Source organism: Manacus vitellinus, unplaced genomic scaffold, assembly GCF_001715985.3.
Source record: "Manacus vitellinus isolate BGI_N305 unplaced genomic scaffold, ASM171598v3 scaffold_55_pilon, whole genome shotgun sequence".
NCBI classification, from domain to species: domain Eukaryota; kingdom Metazoa; phylum Chordata; class Aves; order Passeriformes; family Pipridae; genus Manacus; species Manacus vitellinus.
Genome location: NW_021940651.1, coordinates 2868466 through 2892070, shown reverse-complemented (window position 1 = coordinate 2892070; position 23605 = coordinate 2868466). Strand labels below are relative to the sequence as shown.

Here is a 23605-nt window from a genome sequence, read left to right as displayed (position 1 = left end):
GAAGTAAACCTATTCAGCTTGTAGGAGTCAATACACTAGTCACATTTATTTATCACAAGAAGACTCTGGGTAGGAAGCAGCACAGAATAGCCAGAATTTGAGTTACATCTCTTGCATTCTCTTTCCGTCTCAATTACAGGCTTTATTTTGGAGTCTTCTGAAGGCTGTATATGCAGAAGTATGTGGTGCTGGAAAATAGTTAGGCTTTCCAAAGGTTTGCAGGCTGTTCCCAGTCCCTGGTGGTGATGGTCACCTTTCCTCTTCCTCCCCAAGCACACCTGGTTTCTTGCTTTTGACAGCGAAGCTGCCTTTCTCAAAATGAAAGCAGTGAGCACATAGCTGAAATGTTTTAATTAGCAATGAATTCCCTGGCTCTCAAACTTGTCAGTCTCACTTTTCACAAGCCAGCACCTCTCTGCCATGTGCCATCTCCCAAAACTGAGGTGGAACAGTCTGTGGCCTTTTGTGTTACAGTACACTCCCCTTCCTCTTCGTTCTCCTTCTTCCTCCTTTCTGCATTTCCCAAGGTCCTTTCAAGATCCCGTCTCACTTCAGTGCTGGGAAATGCAGCAACTCCTTTGGGTCTGGTTGAGCCACCCAGAGTTAGGCACTCACTGCTTTTCAGAGCAGAGATGGAGACTTTTAACACCAGGCAAATTCTTCAGAGCCTTCTCACCTACTTAAAAAAAGCCTTTTATTTTCTCCCACTGCCATGCCAAGTAGCCCACGTTCATCAGAGAGGCTGGCCGTTGGCTGCTGCATTGGGAGCAGCTTTTTGCCGATGACTTCAAGGGCAGGAATAGGACAGTTTTCCCAAACAGGCTTTTATCTTTCCGTTCCAGTGAGCGGCCGTAGGCCGTCAGGAGGCACCCGGTGTGCCTGTGCGCTAACACAAACAAGAAAGGTGAAGTGTACAAAACGAAGCCCCACTATGTTGTGTATTTAACGTTTTTTTTCCACTGTTTTGGTCTTGTATAAAATATGTTTCCTGGTTCGCAATATGTTTCCATGTGATCTCATTAACTTGTGCTCTAGGGCAGTTGGAAGTTACTGTTGAAATGTGATTTTAAGTTATTTTACCAATCAGATACACTGGCTGTGCTTCCTTCCACCAAAAATACCTCTCATTTTATGTATGTGAAAGTGCTGGGCAACTGAGCACGGACGTCAACAGGATCACAGCCTACGCAACAGAAACTGTTATTTTAAATCTTTCCAAAAAATTGGTTAAGAATTTGTCACAACAGAGCTGGATTTTTTTCCTGTTATGTTACACATCTGTTCTATTTCAAACACGAGGGCTGAAGGGGTGGATTCCAGCAAACAACTCGGGCTCCAAAATCTACCCGGTCATAATGATTTTGAGATAACCAGATTTGATTACCTCCTCTGTCTCTTCCTGAATATACGGTACAGTTTTCATCAAAAGCCAGCATGCCTTGGAAAATCACTGATGCCTTTCCCTCCCTCTCGTGCATTCCCTTCTCTTTGGGGGCAGAAGGGAGCAGGCTCAGGCAGACCATCGGCCCAGGTGCTGTCTCCTTTCCCAGGGTTTTATGGTGGGCACCAGTTTAAAAGGGAAACTGCTTTTTTTCTAAAATTGATGATGTTTTTAATTTGTCATAGTCGAAGTTCACTCTGTTTTAGGCTTTTCGGGTCCTGGAGCAGGGCAATAGTAAGAGTATATAATGAGAGTATAATAATGTGTGCCTTAACAGAAATAGAGTCTTTATTTGTTTCGTGCTTTCTTTAGTTGCTTACAAGGACTGTGAGCTTGGATGCTCAGCCCAGTCCCCAGGCTGTGGGCTCTTTGGTTCAGATCTGGGCTCACACATCCCCCTCAAAAACTATAAACGTACCTGCATGGGACTTGGCACACATGTTCACAGGAACACAAGACAGGATGGGAGGGTAGAGCCTGACGCTACAGCCAAGGCAAAAACTGCACAGGCAAACTCAGGGCTGCTGGGGATTTGCCCACGGTCCATTGGTTGCAGCCCAGGGCCTCACACCAAATCCTGGGATGTAGAAAATACTTAGAGACCAAGCAGAGATTTCAGAAAAGGCTTTGCAACATACCCTGAGGTAGTGATGAGAATTGTACCTTTTCTAGACTAAAATGAGTTACCTGAATATACCAATCTACCTCAGAAAATCCTGGAGGTAAATCATGATGCAGAGAGTCAAGAGATGGTCTTTTTGAAATTTTTTTGTAGCTTTTATCTCCAAGGCCTTTCTCTGTTTCAGTGTTTATACATTGTACTGTCTCACTCAAATGCAAGAAGTTTCTGTCTCTTAGAGTTAACGTAGCAAATAGATTTAAAAGAAGTACTCTACTAGGCAGTTATTGTATGAGCAGGTGATGCTCTGTGTTTCTCCAACCCTTGCTGTCTCAGTGATGTTCCTTCTGCACCATTTTTCTATCACTCCTCAGTGCTGTGTAATACAGAATCTCTCATGGGCAAAAATTTCAAACCCAAAATGGAGTATAGGACTGGACTTCTGCCTGCGGCTATGGGTGCACTGTTAGTGACTATTTCCAAACTAAAATCCTATTTGTTTATTCTTTGCCCACTCATTATCAGGTCCTGAATCACCCTATATCACAACAGAGAGTATAGGCACTCACCAAAGTGCCATGTTTCTGAGTATCTTACACATTTCACATGACCTCTTCATCACCTGTTGTATTTGACTAAACACAACCTGAAATTTTCTGGAGGCAGTTTCCTACTCGTTGAAAAGTAATGCACTGTAGTTATTTCAAGTGTCATCAGATTAATCCAAGAAGTGTGTTGGTCTTTAACACTTTAGTTTGCACTAAATGTAGTGTTTTTCAGGGGGAAGGGGAACAGAAATGGTTGGGTTTGTTGGTTGGGCGTACGGCACATATGAGGTCTACCACACCAAAAGGAGCTTCCAGGAATAGACAGGTGGCTTATAAAAGCTCTCGACTGTATTTTCTTGAGCAGTTTATTTTTTTAACCGTCGAAAGCTGCGTTTTCTTTAGCTGCAGTCTCTTTTTCAACCTCAAAAATATACATGTATGTTCTTGTCCTCACAGACGCGTGGTCGTGTAATTTTACGTATGGAGACAGAAGTTTGCACCTAGAGAATGTATGGCTGGATACCTGTCTGCGAGTTGCAAAAGCACATTTAACTTCGTCTGCATCAATGAGCTTGTTCATTTTTTTGTGTATTTTTTGCATTCCCCTTTTGGGACTGTGACAGTATTAAACTGAAGCAAGCAAAAATTGAGACCCAAACCATATGGTTTCCTTACAAACCATGATTTTAAAATGTTGCAGACCTTTTAGTTCTTTCTTTTGGTTTGTGGACCTTTCAGATGCTTTTGATTTTGCCTTTTTATTTATTTATTTATTTTTAATAGATGTTTTGTTCCAGATCATGAGATAGAGGACAATTTTACTTGGGAGAAGTTAAGTTTCACAAGAAGCTGGGAGTTTCTGAAGGTGGAAAAAAGCAATCTTAAGATGAGATAGTCACCGGTGTAGCAGCACCGGATTTGCTGACCTGTGCATTTATCACGAACTTGCGTGTTTATGGCAAGTGAGAGGAAGTTCCTCAGACAAAGCAAAGGCAGGGCTGTCTGGGCAAGACTCAGTGAAGTGGAGACTTGTGTGGTGGTGACCATCTCCTGGGACTCGTTAGTGTTAATTGAGGGGCCGGGGCTGGGAGTGGACAGGGAAGAGCCTGAAATGCCTCTAACGTTTTTCTCTTTCCTGCTATATTCCTGCTGGATGGGGATATTTGGATGCTTCAACAAGTTTGGTTTGCCACCATGTAGCAGCGGCTTTCAGTTACGTTTTGTTGCTGTACCATAAGGCTGAAGACTACTTGGAAGCCTGTCTCAGTAAACTGATATATTTTTGTTTGTTTGATTGATTGATTTAATCCTCCCCACGCTTTCTCCTGTCTGTTTTTCAGTTCATTCAAACGCCCATGTGAGCATCTTATTAATGGCCCTCCTTCACCAACTCATTTTAGCACCTTGTGATTCTAAATTCAGAATGAGCAGACGTGCGATGCCAGCCACTTGTTATCTCCATTCCCACAGCGATAGTTTCTTGTTCTTTCTCTAGGACAACAAATGCAAAACTTCCCATGCAAATCAATCTCTGAATGTGAATTTTTAGGACAGTAGTGTGAAGTATTGTTTGGGAGTATGACAGCAACGACTCATGTTTTCAGACCTCAGCCTGAGGAATTCCAGTGCGATGCACGCACTTCACGGAGGAGCTACTTACTTCACATGCCAGCAAAATACAACCGAGTATCTATTTTAACAGCTCGCAGCCAGGTTGCTCAATTGTCAGACAGGAAATGCAAAAAAGGAGAGAGCAAAATCTACCCACGTTAATTCATAGGTGAAATATAAAGCAGGTGTATTATTCTGACCACAGTCAAGTTGATGGACACGTAGCCATCATTGTTGTTTTCTTACTCTTTCAAAATCACACACAGGGATCTTTCACAGGCACGCACTTCAATGTGAGACCCGGGTAATGAATAATAAATGGTAACCATATTTGCATTTGGTGCACAGTTGGAACAGATTCAAGCTAGTAGCCTGGTAAAACTTTCAGCAGCCCTATGGTTTCTCTAGTTTGTGTTTTTGTTTCTAAAGGAAAACTCTTTCTCAGAAAAAATAAGTTTAGCATAGGATACCCAGTCTCAGCCACACTCCTTCTAAGTCACTTGCTTTAGTTTGAGTGCTGAAAGAGACTTACCATCTTCCTTTCCCAGGCTTATGCCACTGTCAGACAGCTGTCTGGGGTAGATGGCTTCGTGCTGTGGTACTTGGGCGAGGAGCAGGATTAGCCCCAGTGTGAGGTTGGCGGTTGTTCTGATGCCTCCTCTGCACAGCAGCTTAGTTTGGGACAAAAATGTTTACAAATCTCTATTTCAAGCAACCTTGGGCATCTAGTGGCTTAGAAAGCGTAATGGTAATTTAATTCCCAAATGCATAGCAGTCATGTGAAAATGGAGCTTAAACCCCTCTTCAAAGTTTAGCGTAAGTTTTTGGCTTTGTTTCCTCCCTGTCTATGTTCAGTGTGCTGCTTAGTATCTTTTTTTTTTTTTTTTTTTTTTTTTTGGTAACTTGATAAATCTTTCTGCTAAAGGCAGAAGTCAGCCAGACTGGATAATCTGTTTTTGATTTAATCATATTGTGTATCTGGTGTATGCAAAATAAATCACTATTCATCTGGTTTTTAATCTGATTTATGTAGCACAGAGTTATATTGAGCCAGTTTTCTACAGCCTAGCACCAAGTTTTGTGACCCACCTTGAAGCAACTATACCTCATTACAGCATTTAGGAGGACTAGAGTGAAATTTATTAGGGCACAGAAAGGAATGGGACATATTTTCAACTGGTAGAAAATGCGACCTGAGGGAAGTACACTGATGTATATTTGATAGGAAGGCTGTGTGAAGACCTTTTATTTCTCTTCGTGACTCCTGTGGAGGAGCTCTTCTCTCCCCCATGTGATGCCAGCTAGATGAGGTAGTTTGGGCCTTTTCAAATTGATAATGCTTATTTGCAGCAACCAGATTTGATTTTACCACTGCACCATTTGCTTGGTGGCTTTTTCCTTTAACCACATTTAGCTGCAGGAAATTAAGTGCATGATGAAGATAACCTAACATAGGAAATAGCTCTGACAGCCCTAGTCTGTGACACTGGTAAATGCATCACTCTGCTTCCTTTATCAGGAAAACTCCCATTAATTGTCAATTTATAATCAGACAGGTAGCATTTTGCAATTTTGATGGTAGGTTTCAGGCTAACAATAAACTGTATTTTTATTTTCAGGCTTTACTTGAAAACATGAATTTTACAGCTTAATTATACTGACATTTTCAGGTGCTGATTTGAAAGGGGGTTTTTTGTGCATTTTTTCTTTTGTTCTTTTTTTTTTTTTTAAGAGCTGTATTTAATTATGAAACTAATGCTTGCTTCCATGTATCTTAAAAGAAACCCAGTGCTCTTCACTGGAGATCTACATGCTGCTGGTCAAAGTTGTCCTTTTTAATTAAGTGCTAAAAGTTTCTAATCTGATAGATGTTGTGTCCTCAGAAGAAAGAAGATCCATCAAGTGAGAATTTACTTAAAACCAGAAAAATCTGTTTAAAAATGTGTGCTGATCATCACCAGGAGAGACACAGCTGTTTTGCTCTGCTCTTTGTCATTTATCATTAGTCAAATATGGTTTATCCAGAATTTTTTTTGAGATTTTTTCAGACTGAAGTATGTGTACCTAAAGTGCTGGGCAAAGACTAGTGGCTACATACCGTGGCCAATTGACTGTAATTTTTTGCTATTCCTTTGCTCTTTGTATGAGTATCTAGTAGCAGAAGAGCTTCCTGTCACCCTCAACATGGGTCTTGGCCATTTTGGGGGAAAGGTTTGCACGGGAACTAAGAAGGTGTAACATCCTGCCTGTAGCCAAGGCTGGGGTTTCCATGTGTGGAGGGGTGGCAGCCAAATTCAGGGTTTGTCCCTGGCAGGATCTTACCACTGTGAAAGAGTGACCAGCTGGCTTCTGCTGTATCCAGATGTTCATGGCAGGTGGAGGCCTGCACAGAGGCAACGTCTTCCTTTTGGATGAGCTCCCATTTAGGCAGAGCTGGGAGCTATGTGGTTGCTTTCTTCTCTCCTCCTCTGTTATTAGGCTGCATGTCCTGAGGGCTGGAGAGCAGAAGAGGTGGGAATTTGGAGCCTGCAACTTGTCAGCAAACTGTCCTGGGGTTGCAGGAGGTGCCCAGGGAGCAAGATGGTTGTGGTCCTCTCCCAGGGCTGGGACTTGGCAGCTCCAGCTGACCCCTGTAATGTGTGTAGTGTGTGTTCATAGGCCTGCAAGTCACATAGCTCAGATTTATAAGCGATGAGGAAAGATAACATAGAGAAACTTAGCACCACCTGAAGTCTCATAAGTGCAGAGGCACATGTGCACTAGTGGGTGCAGGTTAAATATGCTGGTGATACAGGGCTGGATAAGTACCCCAAAAAACCTAAAAGGCAAAGCAGAAAAAATTCTGGTGCTAGTGATCAAAGTCCCTATCCTGCCGTGGGAGACAACAGGGGTACCCTGGGGAATGTGAGAGCTGTAATGCCTGAGAAGTCATAAGTGCACTGAAGTGTGGATCACTGGGATGGTAACATGGAGTATTCAGTCTCTAGCTGAACATGTGCTTGTAGTATACACATCCAGTGTGGAAACTCTTGTGCATCCTTTCCCTCTCAGGGAGCTTGTTTCAGCTGTGATTCACGCAGCTCACACTGTCCTTGCACCCCAGCAGTGAGGCGAGAGACCAGTAAATCCCCAGTGTCCAGCCTTCTCCCAGGCTGGGGACAGCTAATAAACCCTTCAGCTTCCTCACCTGTGTGCTGTGGTGGGACAAGTCCTCTTGGGGTGGCAGGGAGCCTACAGAGGGTTGAGGACCATGATTTTCTGCTTGCTGGTCACCTTCTCTGTGCTGATGGGAGAAATAGTAAAGTTTAATGTAAGAGGGCAGGGTATTATGTTGCACTTGTGCCGTTTAACTGCTCATAAAGACTTTTGAAGGACACCCAGTGAAGAGAATTCAACAAAGAAAAGGACATAGAGTTGACATGAAATTAGTGATTTAATTGTGAAGCTTTCTACTTCTATTTTAACATTGATAAGTTTGTCTCAGGCCTACTGTTTCTACGGTGCTTTTTTGTTTCTTTTCTTTCAACCCAAAGCATCAACTTGGCGTTTCTTACAGGTCTCCTGGCTGTTTTCAAGTGTGGTTTTATACTGGAAGAGGATTTCTAAGAATGACACTTTCCCACCATCACATGCTCTTGGGCCTGCTTGCTTTTGTGATGGTAATGAGTCCTTAGTATTTTAGTTAATTGCAGAGTCAATACAGAGCCAGAAGAGTGAGCTGCATTTTCTTCAGACTTGAACATCACCATCAGGATTCATAAGCAAGTTCTGACTTCAGAGCTTACTCCCCTGCAGTGCATTAACCCCAAAGAGATCAGCTTTGCTTTGAGGCTCTAGGATGTGTTTTGTGTTGGGAAGGAAGCAGGGAAATGGCTTTTTTTCTTCTTTCCGCCCTGTGTAAACTGAACAGATTTGTTGAAATCCATTAGATTTGTTAAATGACAGGCTGGTTTGACATTCACTTTCACAGCAGAAAGCCTCTTCCTAAAATTCGTCTGTGTTTTTCTGCCTACCTTTCTTCTTTTGGTTCAAGAGTCAATATAATGAGATATTTGTAAGCTATGTCTTAAAATTTTTCCATTTTGGTTACAAATCAGATACCATCTGGACCATCAGATATGCTTGACCCATAAATCTTCATAAAATAATGATTACCTTCTAAATTACTTATGTCATGGCATTATCCTTATTGATGAAATTTTAAATGTAATATGGTGAAGGATGAACTGCAAAACATGATCTCTAAAGTAATAGTACTGGATGCTTGTGGTTTGTGCTAGTGCCCTTGATGTTAATTTTTAATCCATTTTCCTTTCCATTTTAGCCCATCCCTCCCTGCCCTTGATTGGCAGCTGCCATCTCACTCAGGACCTTATGAACTACGTATTGAAGTGCAGCCGAAATCCCACCACCGAGCCCATTACGAGACGGAAGGCAGTCGAGGGGCTGTGAAGGCGTCTGCAGGGGGCCACCCTATTGTGCAGGTATCAAATTGTGTAATGAGCAGCACAGGTTGTTTATCTCAGTGCTCTGTGGTGAACACGCTTTCTTCTCTAAAACCAAAAAGCGATGGGAGATTTTTCCTGTCCTCAAAGATTACTGCACACGAGTGTGCCTTAGAGCGTATTTTAAACTGGGTGGACCAAGCCTTTGGTAAAAACAAGGCAAGAGCATCCACTTGCTCTTAGCAATGTGAATACAGAGCAAGAGGATTGCTACTCTGTCTGTGTAGGACTCAGTGAGTGTTCAGCTGGCAAGCAGTGACCACAAACCTATCTGTGCAGTCAGATTCCAGACACACAGTTTATACTGAGATCAGCTGGGGATGTGCCTCGGTACATTTAGTCCTTAACTTGCAGTTGGATCTAATCAGAACTGTGAACACATGTTGGAGTGCAGAGCTGTAGCAGTGATGTAGAAGTATGTCACTGGTTTGGATGTTGCAGTGAGTTCTGAGCAAAGGGAGGCACTTAAAGTTTGTTCTGTTCAGTTCCTAAACCCCTTCCAGCTGCTCTGGAAAGCATCTGAGGTCTGAATCTAGTCTTATGAATTGTATCAAGCTCTTCGGTTACTGTGTATAAAGCATTTAATTTAATAACACTCTAAACTGACCTTTAATTCATTTATATGACTAGTCTCATTCATTTTTTAAAGGACTTTGCTCAGGAGTGGGAAAAACAAGATTTAGTTTTTTAAAACAAAAAAAGAAAAAGTAGTGGGAGAGTGTGGGACTGAGTGCCTGTCCCTCTTCAGCTGCTGCTTTCTCACCCAGCAGTTAAACTTCCAGTGTTGTCTGTCAGGGTTGTGACTCTCTGTGCAGCGGAGCCCAGGTTTTGTCACTGCCCAGACATCACAGGATCCATGGGTGCCAGGGCACTGCCGCCGTGCTCACACTGCCTGGGTCTGTGCCACAAACCTTCTTGTAGGAGCAATGGCTTGTTGAAAGCCCAGGCGGCTCAAGATGATGTACGGACTACACGTGCAGGGCTCGTGCGTGTTTGCTTATTTGGTGTAAAAGCTTGTTAGGAAACACATCATTAGAAGGAAGGATGGGAGGCTGAGATGACACTGGTTAGAGAATGCTGCTGCAGAATGTGTGTGCTGCTGTGGCAGCTGGAAAAGGAAAGTGAGGAGAGTTGTCAGCAGCAAACACAGTTCACTCTTTAGCTCTGCCAGGACTCATCAGTGACACAGGATTATGGAAGTCGTCTGCTGGAAGTTGAAAGGTTTTAGCAGAGCATTTGTCAACGATATTAAAGAGGGGCTTGTGGCAGACGTGTGATGACAATGCCTACTCTGTTTGTGGCTTCATGCAAGGAAATGCAAATGGGGAGGCAATCAATTTGCAATGGTCAACCTGGCGTTTAAAGTTTCTGATGTGCTTTTTGGAAAGACTGAATGTGATGCCAGCATTTAATTGGACTAAATGTGTCCAGACATTTCCCCTCTCATTCCCTGTCCCCGTCTGTCAGGAGTGAGCATACTGCTTCCAAGCACAAACAAGTACTTGTCAGAAAAGAGGAGAGGAAGCTATGGAAGGGCATGAAGGGAGAGGGGAGGAAGCAGACAGTCCTAGCCCTGTCAATTTGCTCTACTGGTTTAATAAGGATTAGTGTATTTTTCAGTCTTTTTATTATGACTTGGACATCCTTTTCTCCAGAAAGAACAGAAACATAAAGGGGGCCAAAAAAAGCTGCTCCATGCTGACGTTACCATCATGACCAGTTATCTGAGGAAATACATAAAAGCTTCTGACTTAGACCAAAGATAGATTGATGTATTAAAAGTACTTCCAAAAAGAGAGGAAGTACTTATAAATAATTTTTAGAAGAGAAATAGTAAGTACTTATAAATAACGAAGTACCTGAAAAACAAAAGTGTGTATAAATAAATGTAGGAGGAGGAAATCTAGGGACTAACTTCTGATAAATTAGTGACTGACAAAACCTGTAAAATGCATCTCTGAATAAACATATTTCCAGATGTAGTGGCTGTTTGGGTTGGGTTTGATTCATCCCCCTGTGTTATACAGAAAGGAGCCTAAGTTTTTGAAGTTCAAACCCAGAGGTAAGCTCAGACAGAATCTGAGTGTCTTCAGGTGAGAGATTTTGCATCAGGCTTTCCCCTCTAATATTTCTGGTGTTTTCCATTGTGTTAACTCAGGGAAACCTCTCATAAAACTGCTCTGGCCTCTTGCACTACCCTTTTGTGTTATATTCTTTTGCCATGTGGACAGTCTTTCTTATGTTGGTACTTTGGGGAAACTGGCTTTAATTTTGCTGTGTGTGTTATAAAGCTCTTTCCCTTTATCTTCAACAAGAAGAGAATGTGGAAGAGGTCTTTCTCTTTTCTCTCTTTTTCTCTTCAAACCCTCTCTTGCTGGCATCTTGCTTCCCAAACCAGGAGATGTTCTCACACTAATACCTCCACAAATCTGTAGGGCATACTAAGGCAGAGGAGAAGTAAATCAAAAAAAAATCCACTGTTTATGGTATGGTTCCCAAGGAAAACTGCCAGGAGGTTGCTGTCTCTTCAGCCAGAGCATGTTTATCTATTTTTTTCCAGGCACTATTATCTTCCTTGCTGCTGCTCCATCTCTTCTCTTCTTGTGGGAGATGGAATGTCTAAGGATCAAAGGTTTCTGAGGGAAATGTGCTGGATGAGGAGAATGGTGGTGTAGGAGGGCAGGAGTCTATTGTGGGTGTGGGTGTGACATGAAGCTCAGGGTTGGAGACCAATTTTTTCCTTTGCTCTACTGGCTCCTCCAGGCTGGTGACGTTTCTGTGGAGCTGGAGAGGGCCACATGTAAAGCTGAAGACCTGGCACCGTGTGGAATGCCACTGGTGTATGAGATTACCTTTCTCTCCCAAACCTGAGCATGGCAAGCCTGACGGGTGCTGGTGGCTGCCTGTGGCAGCAGAGTCTTGTCCTAACACAGTGCTGGAAGGCTCCACTTGCTCCTTATCATCTCTGCATTGTCTTCATAGGACTTGCTCAGTGGAAGCTCTTGCGAGCCATCTCCCAGGCATATTTCGTGCCAGCAGGATTTCTTGTGGATTTCCTTCTGTGGAATGGCTGCACCCTCCCTTCTGCACTTAAGAATGATATGGTTTGCAGAGCTTCAAGTTGCCTGTGAAGGCTCATGAGCCCCGTAATGCAATATTCCTCTCTCACATTTCACCTTTGCCTGTTTGGGTGTTTGGCTGCCATGGCAGCTCCAAGCTATCGCTGTTCCCGATTGCTAAACGTTTGGAGAGTGGGATGAGCCGGCGCACCTAGTGAGCTAAAAACGCCTCAGAAGATTGGCAAGCGAGTGGTGCTGGGGAGCGGTGCTGGTGAGCTCACGGCTGGCACTGACTTTCTCATCCCTTGGCTCAGGGAAGTATTTTGCGAGTTACCGTTGCCTTTGGTGATTTCAGACAAGAGTACTCCCATCTCTGAGTCAAAACAGGGATGGTGCCCTAGCTGGCATCAGGCATTGTGAAGCTGCAGGCTGTGTCAGGTGAGGCTTAAACCTGGGACCACTTTGGGGAGTGAAATCCTGCCAGTATGTATCCTGTTGGCACCTCTCCCTTCACAAGAGTTCATGGGTAGTGGGAGGATTCTTTTGAATGAAGCAAGATGAAGTGAATAGGGGCCTTAGGAAACCCACAACATTAGATGGCTACAGCCATATTTTAAGCAAGGTGAGCTTAATTCAAGGGGGTTACATCCAGAACATCTTAAAAATGTCCTCTGTTTGGACCTATCTCCCATTCTTCATTTTGAGAGTGGTGGTAAGGAGTTACACAAGATGGGGATTGCATTCCAGGCAGTGATGGCTCTGTTTCAGCTGCAGGTAAGTAATACAGCAGATAAATTTTGGGCTCCCTGGGGAGGGATGGCACCAGATTATAAATATATGGTCTGTAGATATTCTAATTAATAACTCATCTTTGGAGTAAGTCAAGCACTTTGACTGCCTGAGATGGAATTTTTACAAGCAGGGTGCGGTGTATCTGTGAGATAAAATCCAAATACTCAGGAATGTTTAATTAAAGGGTATGATGTACTCCCATAGGAGATTGTACTCAATGGTGAAAGAAAATATTCAAATGCACAGAGCAGCCTAGTAAGCACTTTCAAAGGCCATGGTTATTATTAAGTTTTTTGACACAAAATATGCCAGGAATTCTCCTCAAGATTGCTCTTGTCATAGATAAATTGGTTAGAAGAAGGGAAGAAAAGGAGTTGCAGGGGTTGTCCTTTTTTATCTAGGTAACCAATACTATCCAGAATTTGTTTTCCTCTTTGAAAATTAAGTTAACATTGAAGATAGAGTGGATGCTGCCTTGCCTTTCACTGTATCACTTTGCAGTGAGGTGGTAGAGGTTGTGTATGGCTCCTGTGCTCCAATACGAAATTTGATCTGAGCCTGTTAACAGCTGAATAGTCTGAACTCCCTTGTTGTACAGGCAAAACACAACAATTTGTCTGCTGATTTACATAGTGAAAATGTTGTCTGTGCCAGGAGATTTGTTTGCAAGAGTCATCTGTGTCATTTCTTGACAAGATCTCAAGTAGGCACTTTGGGCCTGATTTTCAAAGGCCTTGAGGCATATGTTGGGATTTTTAAATCCCCTTATGACTAACAAGTGTCAGACTCCTCTCTAAAGCAATTGTTGCCTCAGTATTTTTTGTACATCTCCACATCACCATAATTAGGCACTAACATGCCCCTGAGCTGTTTGTGCACCTCAGTAACACATGGAGCACGTTATTGTTTGCTTCTCATGGATCAGTTGTTTTTTTTGCTGTTGGATAACAAGCTCAAGGTCCTGGTCCAGGTGCTGGCCACTGCAGATATCCGTCAGTTCTTTCATTTTCAGACCCATGAGCAATGAATACCTTTTGCAAACCCCTCAGGGAATAGAAAGCCTCATCCATCAAAGCACTGTAACTTCAGAGGGCATCACAGTCTGATACAGAACTTCTCATGCACCCAGTTTCACTAATGCTTAACAGCATGAGGTAAGAGGGTTGTGCAATAACCAGAAGACAAGATGAGAAGAAGAGAGAAATTGAAGAGCTAAAGACTGGAAAGAGGTGTTCACCATTGATGACAGGAAGAAGATGAAGGTATAAGGAAGCCCAGAGGAAGGCTTTTCCAGACAGATAATGGGCAAGTCCTTTGCAGCAATGCTGTGATGCTGCAGAGTAAGAGTGACCCCATGGTTATGTTTTTAGTGTATTGTAAGGGACTTCTCATATATGTGCATTGTGTGCATACATGCTTCTCTTGGTAGGGGTCTCCCAGTGCTGCAAGTTTGTTTTAAGCAACAGAGCTGCCACCATTGCTAGGTGAGTCAAGGGGAAGGAAAAAACAGTCCCTCATGGGTCCAGCTCATGGCCATCTGACACCTAACCAAGAAGAGTGGATGTGGAAAAAAATCATGTTAGCTGCTTTCCCCTTCCCTCTCCGAGTCTATCAGAGCAGAGTAGAGGGCATGTTCTTGTTAGTAAGCAGTGATTCAACTTGTCATGCCACAGTGGACTTCCTCTCTGTGCTGTTCTTAACTTCTTTTTAGAAGGCAGCATCATCCTTTTGTTCAGATGAAAATATAATCCTTTTTTTATGGTGGGCTTATAAAGACATTGGCAAGCACCTGTTAGCCAGGTTGCAAGTAATAGCACAAAGTCATGCAATCAGACAACAAACCAGACAGGGAGCCTACACCTTATAGCCTTGTTTTAGACAGCCGGTACTTCTTAAAAATAAATCTAACCTGAATGGCTTTCTCACTTCTTGCATCTGTATAGTTAAAGCTAAACCTCAAACTAGCAGACACATAATCAAAACTGAAAAGTACAATGATTTGGCAGATGTTTTAAGGCTGCTATTGCTTCTATAAATCCAGCAAATGGAAGAATGCACATTGAAAGCTTTTCATCACTTTTTTTTTTTTTTTGTTAGGAGAGCATATTTTGGGAAGAGGGGAGCATATTTTGGTGTTTCGTGTGAAGTTGGTCCCACAGAGTAGCTCCACAAGCACAACTGTATCATTAGCTTATGGCCTCCCCAAGGAGGGGTAAGTCCAGAAGGGAGCCATCCTGGAAAGTGTGCTGCTGTCAGGCAGAAAAGATTTCATGACCCTGAAAATGCAACTTCAGCTCTGATTTATGAGCCATCCTGGGAACAGGCTTCTTCTGTTTGGTGCAACAGCCCTTTCCAAATGAAAAACGAAGTTTCCATCAGCTCTGCTCTCTGCTGTTAAAAATGATACCTCGCCCACGCTCAGTATGATGGACATTGCAGTACATATCCCGGCTGTTAGGAGGCTGAGATATTCAATCTGGCTTTCCAGCCTGAAGGCTTTAGCCCTAGGATTGCCTTCAGTTTGGTCTTACTGGCTGCAGGCAAAGCAGGAGTCGGTGATGGCCTTGAGGGAGGCGGAGATGGAAAGCATTCCTCCACTGGTGCTGTCTCCATTCCGTTGTGAAAGGGTATGATATAACAGACCTTGACTTTCCTCTTCCTTGACCTCTCCAGGTTTACTTTCTTCCTTGTTCTTTGAGACAAGGGAGTCAGTGGCATCGCTCTCGCTGTGTGGGGTATCTTCTAGCTGTCCTCTGTTAGTGGTTGATTAGGCAAAGACCTTCTAGGTTAGGGAGGAAGCAGAGAAGTCGTCTTTATCTCCAGCACTGCTCACAGAGCCATCCTTTCTGCTTTTGTCAGGTTGGTTTTGGTTACCAGCAGCATACGCACCCTGAGTGTCTAGAAACAACGTGATGGAAGTCTGTGCAAGGTCAAAAAAGAACAGTCTTTAGTAATCTTCTCTGATTCCTTGTTTACTTTTTCTAAGGTCTCATGATGCCTCCTTTTACTTGGTGAACTGCTTGCATTGTGGACAGTTTATTCTGCAGTTTTTCTTTGTCTAAAAGGGCAATTCATCATTATTTTGGAAGTATACCTCCAAAATGTATATTGCTGCTCTCCAGGGAGGAATCAGGACTCATCCTTGACTGTTTGAGTGCGATGCTTTTTTTTGTCCCTTCCATCCTTTTTGCCCTGTGCTTAATATTGCATTACTCCTGCTAAAAGTTGTAGATGTGGTGTCTCTTGCTCTGTTTCTGAATTTTCTTTCTAGAAGTTGCCATTCCCCTTTCCCACAAGTGATCAGGTAGGTCCCAATCAAGATAAGAATTCCCCTTGCCTTATTTTTTCTACATACCTGAATAGAGTTTAAGTGTGTCTATAGGCCTGATCAGTATCTGTCATTGGGTGGTGTTCAATGAAGATGGAAACAAAAAAATTAATATACTCAGCAGCAGAAATAGGTGATTTCTTTGCAGTGGTGTACTAGGAAAAGTACCTGCACAAGCCACAGCAGCCTGGCAAAAGACATCCGTGATACTGCTAGGGAGTCTGCTATGAATGTGCTTTCGGAGCTAAATATTCCCAGTTCCTTTCCTCTGTCAACATCTGTAGAGCTCAGGAGCCTGTAGTATGATCTGTTGTCTCGTATATTTCTCTTTAGAAAAAGTATTAGAAAGAAACAGTTCAGCTTAAGAAGAGAAAAAAACATCAGCCAGTGACATTTTTGAGGGTTTGGGCACATTTGAAAGCTTAAAATGTGGTCATCGTGTAAAACCCAAAAACTGGCAGTTGCATAATTTATGCTCTAATACATCTTTGTCTTTTGGAAATATTTTTCTGATGTCTGAGCTATTCATGTTAAAAAATGCATAGTGATGCTGACAATTGATGGTGGTGGGGGTGGTGTTGATGGGGATTCCCAGTAAATTCATGGTAGAAGCACCCGTACACTGAAAATGCATGCATCAGGGGGAACACCTAGAAATTATGAGAGTCACAGGATCAGAAGACAGAGAAGAAGCTGCAGATGCTTCTGGTTGGCCAAAAGAGGATACCAGTAGGGCTAGAAATGGGTACCCACTTTTCTAAGGAAAAATACAACATGGGTTGATCTTTTGCTTGCCTCAAATTACCAGACCTCAGTTAAAAAAAACCAAACAAACCAACAACAAAAAACAAACAAAACACAAACAAACAAACCAGACCGAAACAAACAGAAAGACCACCAACCCAAAAACCCAGCCTCAAACCAAATTACATTCAAAGAAGTATTGGGGCAGTCCTGCAGTCAGACAGCTTAGCCTGCTTAATTCAAGCACATGCTTAGGGGTTTGCTGACTCTTGGTTTAGCTGTTTTTAAGAAAATAAGAGTGTGGGTGGGTAAGATGTTGACGACTGGGTTTAAAATGGGAGCTTCAGGTGATATGCGGGGCTGTGGTGTGGGCGTGAGCCACAGTTGTCACTTGACTTAGTTTTAGTTGCAGTTGAGAAGACCTACACCAAAGTTACCAACCAGCAAATCTTCTCCAGACTTGTCAGATTATTGCACATGTGCCCAAAAGCTGAAATGAAACACAGTTAAAATTAAAATGCAGCTTTACCAGAAGCCAGATGCTTCATTATAAGCTGGGCTAACCTACCTGCCAAATACTGCTAACCTGCATGAGGCAGGTGATTAATTTTTTACAAGTCTGCTTTAGCAACTAGACATCTGTCCTCTATTTCTAAAAGTAATATCTCAGGGCAAAGGGGTTTTTTTTTCTTGGTACTCTGAATTACATAAAACATATATCATGAAAATTATATTGCTTGCATTCTGTATGAAGACGTACTGGGGGCCAGTTCAAATTTCAGATCCCTTTCACACCAGCCTAACTCCATTGGAATTTCTGGTTTTATATTTTCTAATTTTTATATTCAAGATGAGTAAAAAATTACATCTGTAACATACCTTGTGATCTGGAATGTCAGTATGTGTGGTTATAATATAGATTTTCCATTTTAATTAGTCATTATTTCAGCTAACAGGCTGAATCAGTGGAAAATAAGATGTCAAATTACTCAGTTGCTCTCTTGAAGTATGTTGCAGCTTTCATTATGAGCAGAGTTTATAATTTCTTTCCTTGTGAAGAATAGCTCAAGATCTTCTTTGATACGTGCCGTGAAAGGGAGATAATCCATTACAGCATCTGCTATGTACATACATAAGTAAAATTTGTTGCAGACTGTTAGTGCAGTGAAATCACATAAACTTTCTCCTCCCTCCACATGTTCAAGAAATAATTTAGCAGGAGTTGCCTATTTTCACTGAAACAGTTTAAACATGCTAGTGATCAATTTACTTGCACGTGGTAAAAATAATATAGGTTACAGACAGATTTGTAATACAGTTTTTGAACACCTGTTTTTAATGTTTCAGTACCCAATAAAGTGGAGGAACTCCTGCTTTTGGTTTGCATGCAGACGTTATGTACATTGGGATTTAAAAGTCTGCTGCGTAGGTTTCAAATGCAGTCCTGTTCAAAGCTGTAAACACTTGCAGGCACAGCGTGGGTACGTTTTGGGGAGTTGGAGACACTGGAGTCCTCCTCAATGAGTTGTGCTCTTTGGGCACTGATAACATGGTGTTAGAACCAAATGTGAATCCCGGAGAAAACCAATAGTCCTCACCAGGAAGAGAACTGCTCCCTTGCCACTTGCAATCCTACTCATGTAAAAATATTGCTGGTTCCATTCTGTGTAATATAAGGGAGAAAAAATGTAAGAGATTGAGCAAAGCGATCTTCAGAGAAACAGAGCACTTAATCATAAAGTGGGATTAAATGTTGAATACGCACTTAAGTTTTCTACCAAGTAAGAATACGTTGATTAACTGGCAATTAATTGTGCAGTGTATTGTCACTCAGGTTACTTGGCTACAAAATCTGGATTAAAACACTTTCACTGCCTTGCACGGGTGTTACAAGAGATTGGGTGTCAGGTGTGAGCATGTGGGGCTGCCAGCTGCCTGAAAATAGCGTGATAAAGGGGAGCAATTGCAGTAGCTGCATTCTGTTCTTGCAGACCTCTGTGCTGCTTTTCAGGAGATTTACTAAGTTTTCCCTTTTAAAAATCTGATGCATTGGGTATGTGTTGCAGGTTCCCCATGTGTTACCGCTTCTTTCTGATGGTTTTCAGGTGAATGCTACTAACTGGGCTCTCCTTTGCCTCTGTCTTTGGTCCCTTTGATTTCGGGATCCCTTAGGATGACTGCATCTTCTTTTGTTCTGCCACCCTTGTGCCTGTCCACATCTAATGGCTGTGAAGTCTCTGTGTCTCTGACACTTTTACTGGATGTCTTGATTTTACTGGATGTCTTAATAGCAAGTCAGGCATGATGATACTGGAGCCAAGCTTTCCATCCCTGTCCAAGATCTTCCCATTACTTTCCTCTGTCTTTGGGCAAACTGTACCTTTCTTCATGTCATTTAGGTCTATAATTTAGACTGTTCACTGAAGTCTGCTATATTTAGCCGATTCCTGTCCCTGTGCCCGCATCAAAACAGCAGTATCAGCATATCGTGCATGTTCTGCACAGGACATGGATGCCCATACTCGCTGTACTTAATAAGACTCACGTTTCTGTCCCCTCAGCTCTCTACCCATGAAAGGGCAGTGGCTAGCTTTCAGGAAGCCTGCAGCATATCGTGACTGCACAAATAAATAGCTAGAAGGGAGCAGGTTGGGAGAGAGATCACGTTTCGTTTCTGGAGAGCTGCTCAGAGCTGAGCTGTGCATGAATCCTGAGTGCAGCTCGGGCACAGAGAGTTAGTCCCAAGTTTTCATCCCCGTCTTAGCGTCTTCACCTGAGGCCGCTACTTCGTTTAGCACTGCAAGGAGAGAGAGACCCGAGCCTGAGATGGTTGCGGCGTGTCAGGATTAAGAAGCTCGAGCAGGGCTTGCACAATGTTGCCTGTGCTTGCCGGCGGCCAGGACTACCAGCGCCTTGGCTCTCCTGCGTGTGTACACGGGGATATAACGCTTCGCTTCTGTGTGAGGGGCAGAGAAGGGATGCAGGTGCCTATTTTGGATGAGCTGGACTGTTGCCAAAGTGAGCTCCCATGCACAGGGTGGCATGCTGGGTGCGGCCATGGGGCGAAGGGATGGACACTGTGTGGGTGCTGCCGGCAGCGTGCCTGGGGCAGCACACAGCTCTGGGGCCAGTGAGGGGCTGAGCTCCTGCTGCCACCCCCCTTCCCTGCATATCCTGGCCTGACGTGTTGTTGTTATGATTGCTATGGAAATAATTTCAATATGTTTTGTACTTCTGAGATGCTGTGTCTATCATTGTTTGGCTGGAAAGCTGCTTGACTGGTTTTGGAGGGTGGCTGTAAATGCACAAACACGAGCTGATTTTTTTTGTGTGTGTGTTGGAAAGTAGGAGATTCATAGCATGGTTTTAATTAGAATTGCTCATTTAGTCTTTCACTGCAGTGTGTTTTTTAGTTGAAAGATAATTTAATTTTCTTTGTTTTGGAAGATTTTCGTGCTTGTCTGTGTGAAATGTCTGTATTTACTGTGCTTCGTTGTGCTTTGTGCATAGCTTTGATTATGAGGAGAGTCAAAAACAAAACTTCCCTGGGCTGTATTGTTTTCTACCTGCTTAGCTTTTAATACAGTCTTGCTGGTATATATGTATCAAGTACCTGCATATCTAGGACAAAAACACTGGAGAAAATTGGCAAAGCATGCAGGGTTAGATTTAGCCATAAAATTCTCATTGACTTGAACAGGAGTAGCATGACTTAAAGTTGAGAAGTGCTGAAGAAGTGTGACTGGTATGGGTCAGCTTGCTTTTTGTCTTGGGAGAAGTTCGCAGAAGGTACTACCTGTTGAAAAAAAGGCAAATTCTCCCCAAAATCTTGCCACTTCTTTCAGAACTCTGTATTAAGATCTTGTAACAGCTCCTGTACTGTGGGAGAGTATTTGATCTGGTTGAAACACAATGCAGCATGGAGCAGTCTGGCATATATGTACAATATTATTTAGATAGTGCCTGTCATATCAGGATAAAAAAAAGCTACATAAAATATATAAATTTCTCTCCATAGTTAAAGGAATTCATAAAATGGCTTGGAACGTGATATATATAAAAAAATATTACAGATTGTGTTTATTAATCAATCATCCTTAATAATCCTGCAATAATTTTGTAAATGGCTTTCAAATTAATTTCCAGCCTCTTGTTTTGCAATGATGTTTTCATTATGTGGGCCTTATGTATTGTAGCTCTTATTCTGCAATAATAGAATATTCTTTAATATAGACTTGAATATTACTACTGAATGTAGGTTATAGAGTATTATTGACCACAAAATGACATACAGTTGTAGAATTTGACACAAACTCCACCCAGCTGCAAACATGAGCTTCTAGGGACAAACAAATTTAGACCACAACTTGCCAGCACATGTGCTAGTATCTAGGTACACAAGCAATCTCAAGCACATGTCCGGAATACATCAAAGCCTCATTTCCTAATCCCTCCAGGTTGTGAGGAAAACCTTAAAATGTGTGAACTGACATAGCCCCACTGTTGGCTGCAAGAGCCCTAGCTGAGATGGAGGCAGCTTGGAGAGGTTTTGCAAAGAACAAGGCAGTGCAGTGAGGATGGCGCTGAGCTATGGCTCTGCTGTTTTGCTAGCATAAATTAGACCCCTGAAATTCTTAGCCCAGATAGATTTTACAGGGGAAGTCGCCCTAATCACAGGGCAGCATTAAACAAGAAGCCTAGCTGTAATAGCAGATGTTTGTAGGAAAATGGCCTGGTGAGAAAAGCATTCTTCTTCCTCCAGTTTTAGTAAAAATAGAGAAAAATATGATGAAATTTGGCCTTTAGTTTCTCCAGTTATTAGCAAATTCTCTTTTCCATTTTTGTAGTAAAAAGAGGTATGTAATACGTTTGAATTTAATATAAAAATGGTCATTAGGAGGAATAGGGCTCAGGGTTGTATTTTTATTATGATTTTAATGTGCAGTCCAATTTTGAAACAGTGGAAACAGCAAGGCCACTGAAACTGCACGTGGTGCTGCTCCAGAATTTCCTGTGTGCTCCAGAGCAGAGGTCAGGAGCACTGCTGGGGTTAGGGGTGCTGCTACAGCCTTTGCAGGGAAATGAGCTGCTCCTTTGTGCCTCCCTTCTTCTGAGGGAGGGAGGGGTGATTGTTCCCATCAGAGGCACAGGGAGAGAGGCTGTGGAGGGAGCTGGTGAAGTGTCTGTCTCCCAGCTGTCTGTCTCCCCACATTCTGCCCTCCCAATGTTGAGGCCGACGCTAGGACCAGAGTACAGCAGATCCCCAATGTCAGGGTGGAGAAGCCAAAGCACAGAATTTAAGCTGTGGTGGAGCTGACTTTACCTTTCCTTCTGGGAGGGAAAAGAGCTGCAGAGTACCACCATTCAAGTCAATGATCTCTGGGTGACTGCCCAAACCAAAACACCTCATGAAGTGCAGAGCATTGTGTCTGCAGTGGGCTCTGCCACTGCAGGGGGCTTCTCACAAGAGCTCTGTTCCGTGTCTCTTTGGGAGAAGCACAGTGTACCTCTCTTGCAGCCCTGCCCTGGGTTTGTGGGACACTCATGCTTTGAACTGCGGTCTGGGCAGGTGGCAGGGGCAAGTCTACGTTTTAGGGTTTATTAGATGTCTGCACCTGATTTAATTGCCTTAGTTTCTCTCTGTAATCAGGAAGAGGCTTGTCAGTATAGAGTTTAGAGAGCTATTAATTTTATTCTGATGTGAACATCTGAAGCAGCCTGGGTAAGTCACACCTTCAGAGTGTCTCTCTCATTTTGCTGGCTGTGACGGCAGCCAAGGTGACTAGACCCTGTTGTTGTCCAACCTGTACGTGTTAAAAGTTATGTGTCATGAATCACCTGGCTTTTCCCTTTTTCTTTTGACTTAATGTGTTTTGTACAATTATTTGCAACTGTGCTCAACAGGCTTTAAGATCTTACCAGTTTACAAAGACTGAGATGTACTTCTTAGACTGCATACCCAGGTAAGGATTGAGTATGATTGGGATGAGCAGCATCTTTAAAGAGCTTGGCATTGGAACTTGACCCGTACTAGAGCATCATGTTTGAAGTCAGCGGGTTGATAGAGACGCTGTCTTGGTTTGGGTGTAAAAACACAGGTCCTGATCACCATCACCTTCTCATCATACCTCCCTTCAAAGGAGAAAGTGTTACCCTCAGCATCCGCCTCAATTCCCAGTCGTACACTGACATCCTACTCCATTGACTGGAGCAAAGTGTCATCCATTTGCAGAAGCAGCAAAGCTACTCTATAAAGATTTTATTGGCAAGTTCTGCTGTTAATATTTGCAACATTTTATTTGGCTGTCTTATTGACTTTAAACAGAGTTGTGGTATTAGCTTGTCAGTATTCTAGTCAGAAATTCTAGTGCAACAGCTGTTGTAAATAATGTTACTCAATGTGACAATATTTAGAATGACTGACTGAAAATAGTCCCTATATGTTGAGAAAGTTTTATCTAGGAGTCTTTCATGCTTATTTTATTTACTTGCTGTTGGAGATCACAGGCTTTTCAGTTCATTGAAGCCCTCGTGGCAGAGCAGTTCATGTTATGCTCGTTGGTCAGAGTCTGGTCTGTTCCATCCATTTGGGGGTTTTTTTGGTCAAAAAAAATGACATCAACTAACGGCATTCACCCTTGCTCTCAAACAATTCATGGTGTGGAATCTGCAGTCTCTCTGGATTTTTCATAACTTAATCAGACTGTCCTGGAGGTCAAAACATTGAATCTGAGCTATAAGATATACCTGACCTATTTTTATTGCTGCATTAAGATGCTTTCCATGGAAGGCATAATTGGAGCTGTGGGATCAGGTGGATCAAAGGTGGCTTGGGGAAGGAGAGTAGGACCAGAAGTGTGTAATGGCACCTGGCAAAGGCCACTGCCCCTTTCTGCTCTGAGACAGGAGTCACAAATAGCATGTTTAGGAATCTTGTTCATGTCACAACAACATGCAC

At 42.8% G+C, this 23605-nt stretch overlaps 1 protein-coding gene across 1 annotated transcript in view; it reads left to right on the top strand.

Annotated features, from left to right (window-relative positions):
• NFATC1 (nuclear factor of activated T cells 1) overlaps positions 1–23605 on the top strand; it is a 101633-nt gene that overhangs the window by 1724 nt on the left and 76304 nt on the right. Inside the window, 1 exon segment of the mRNA XM_018081667.1 lies at positions 8544–8703. Coding sequence (XP_017937156.1) covers positions 8544–8703 — 160 coding nt within the window.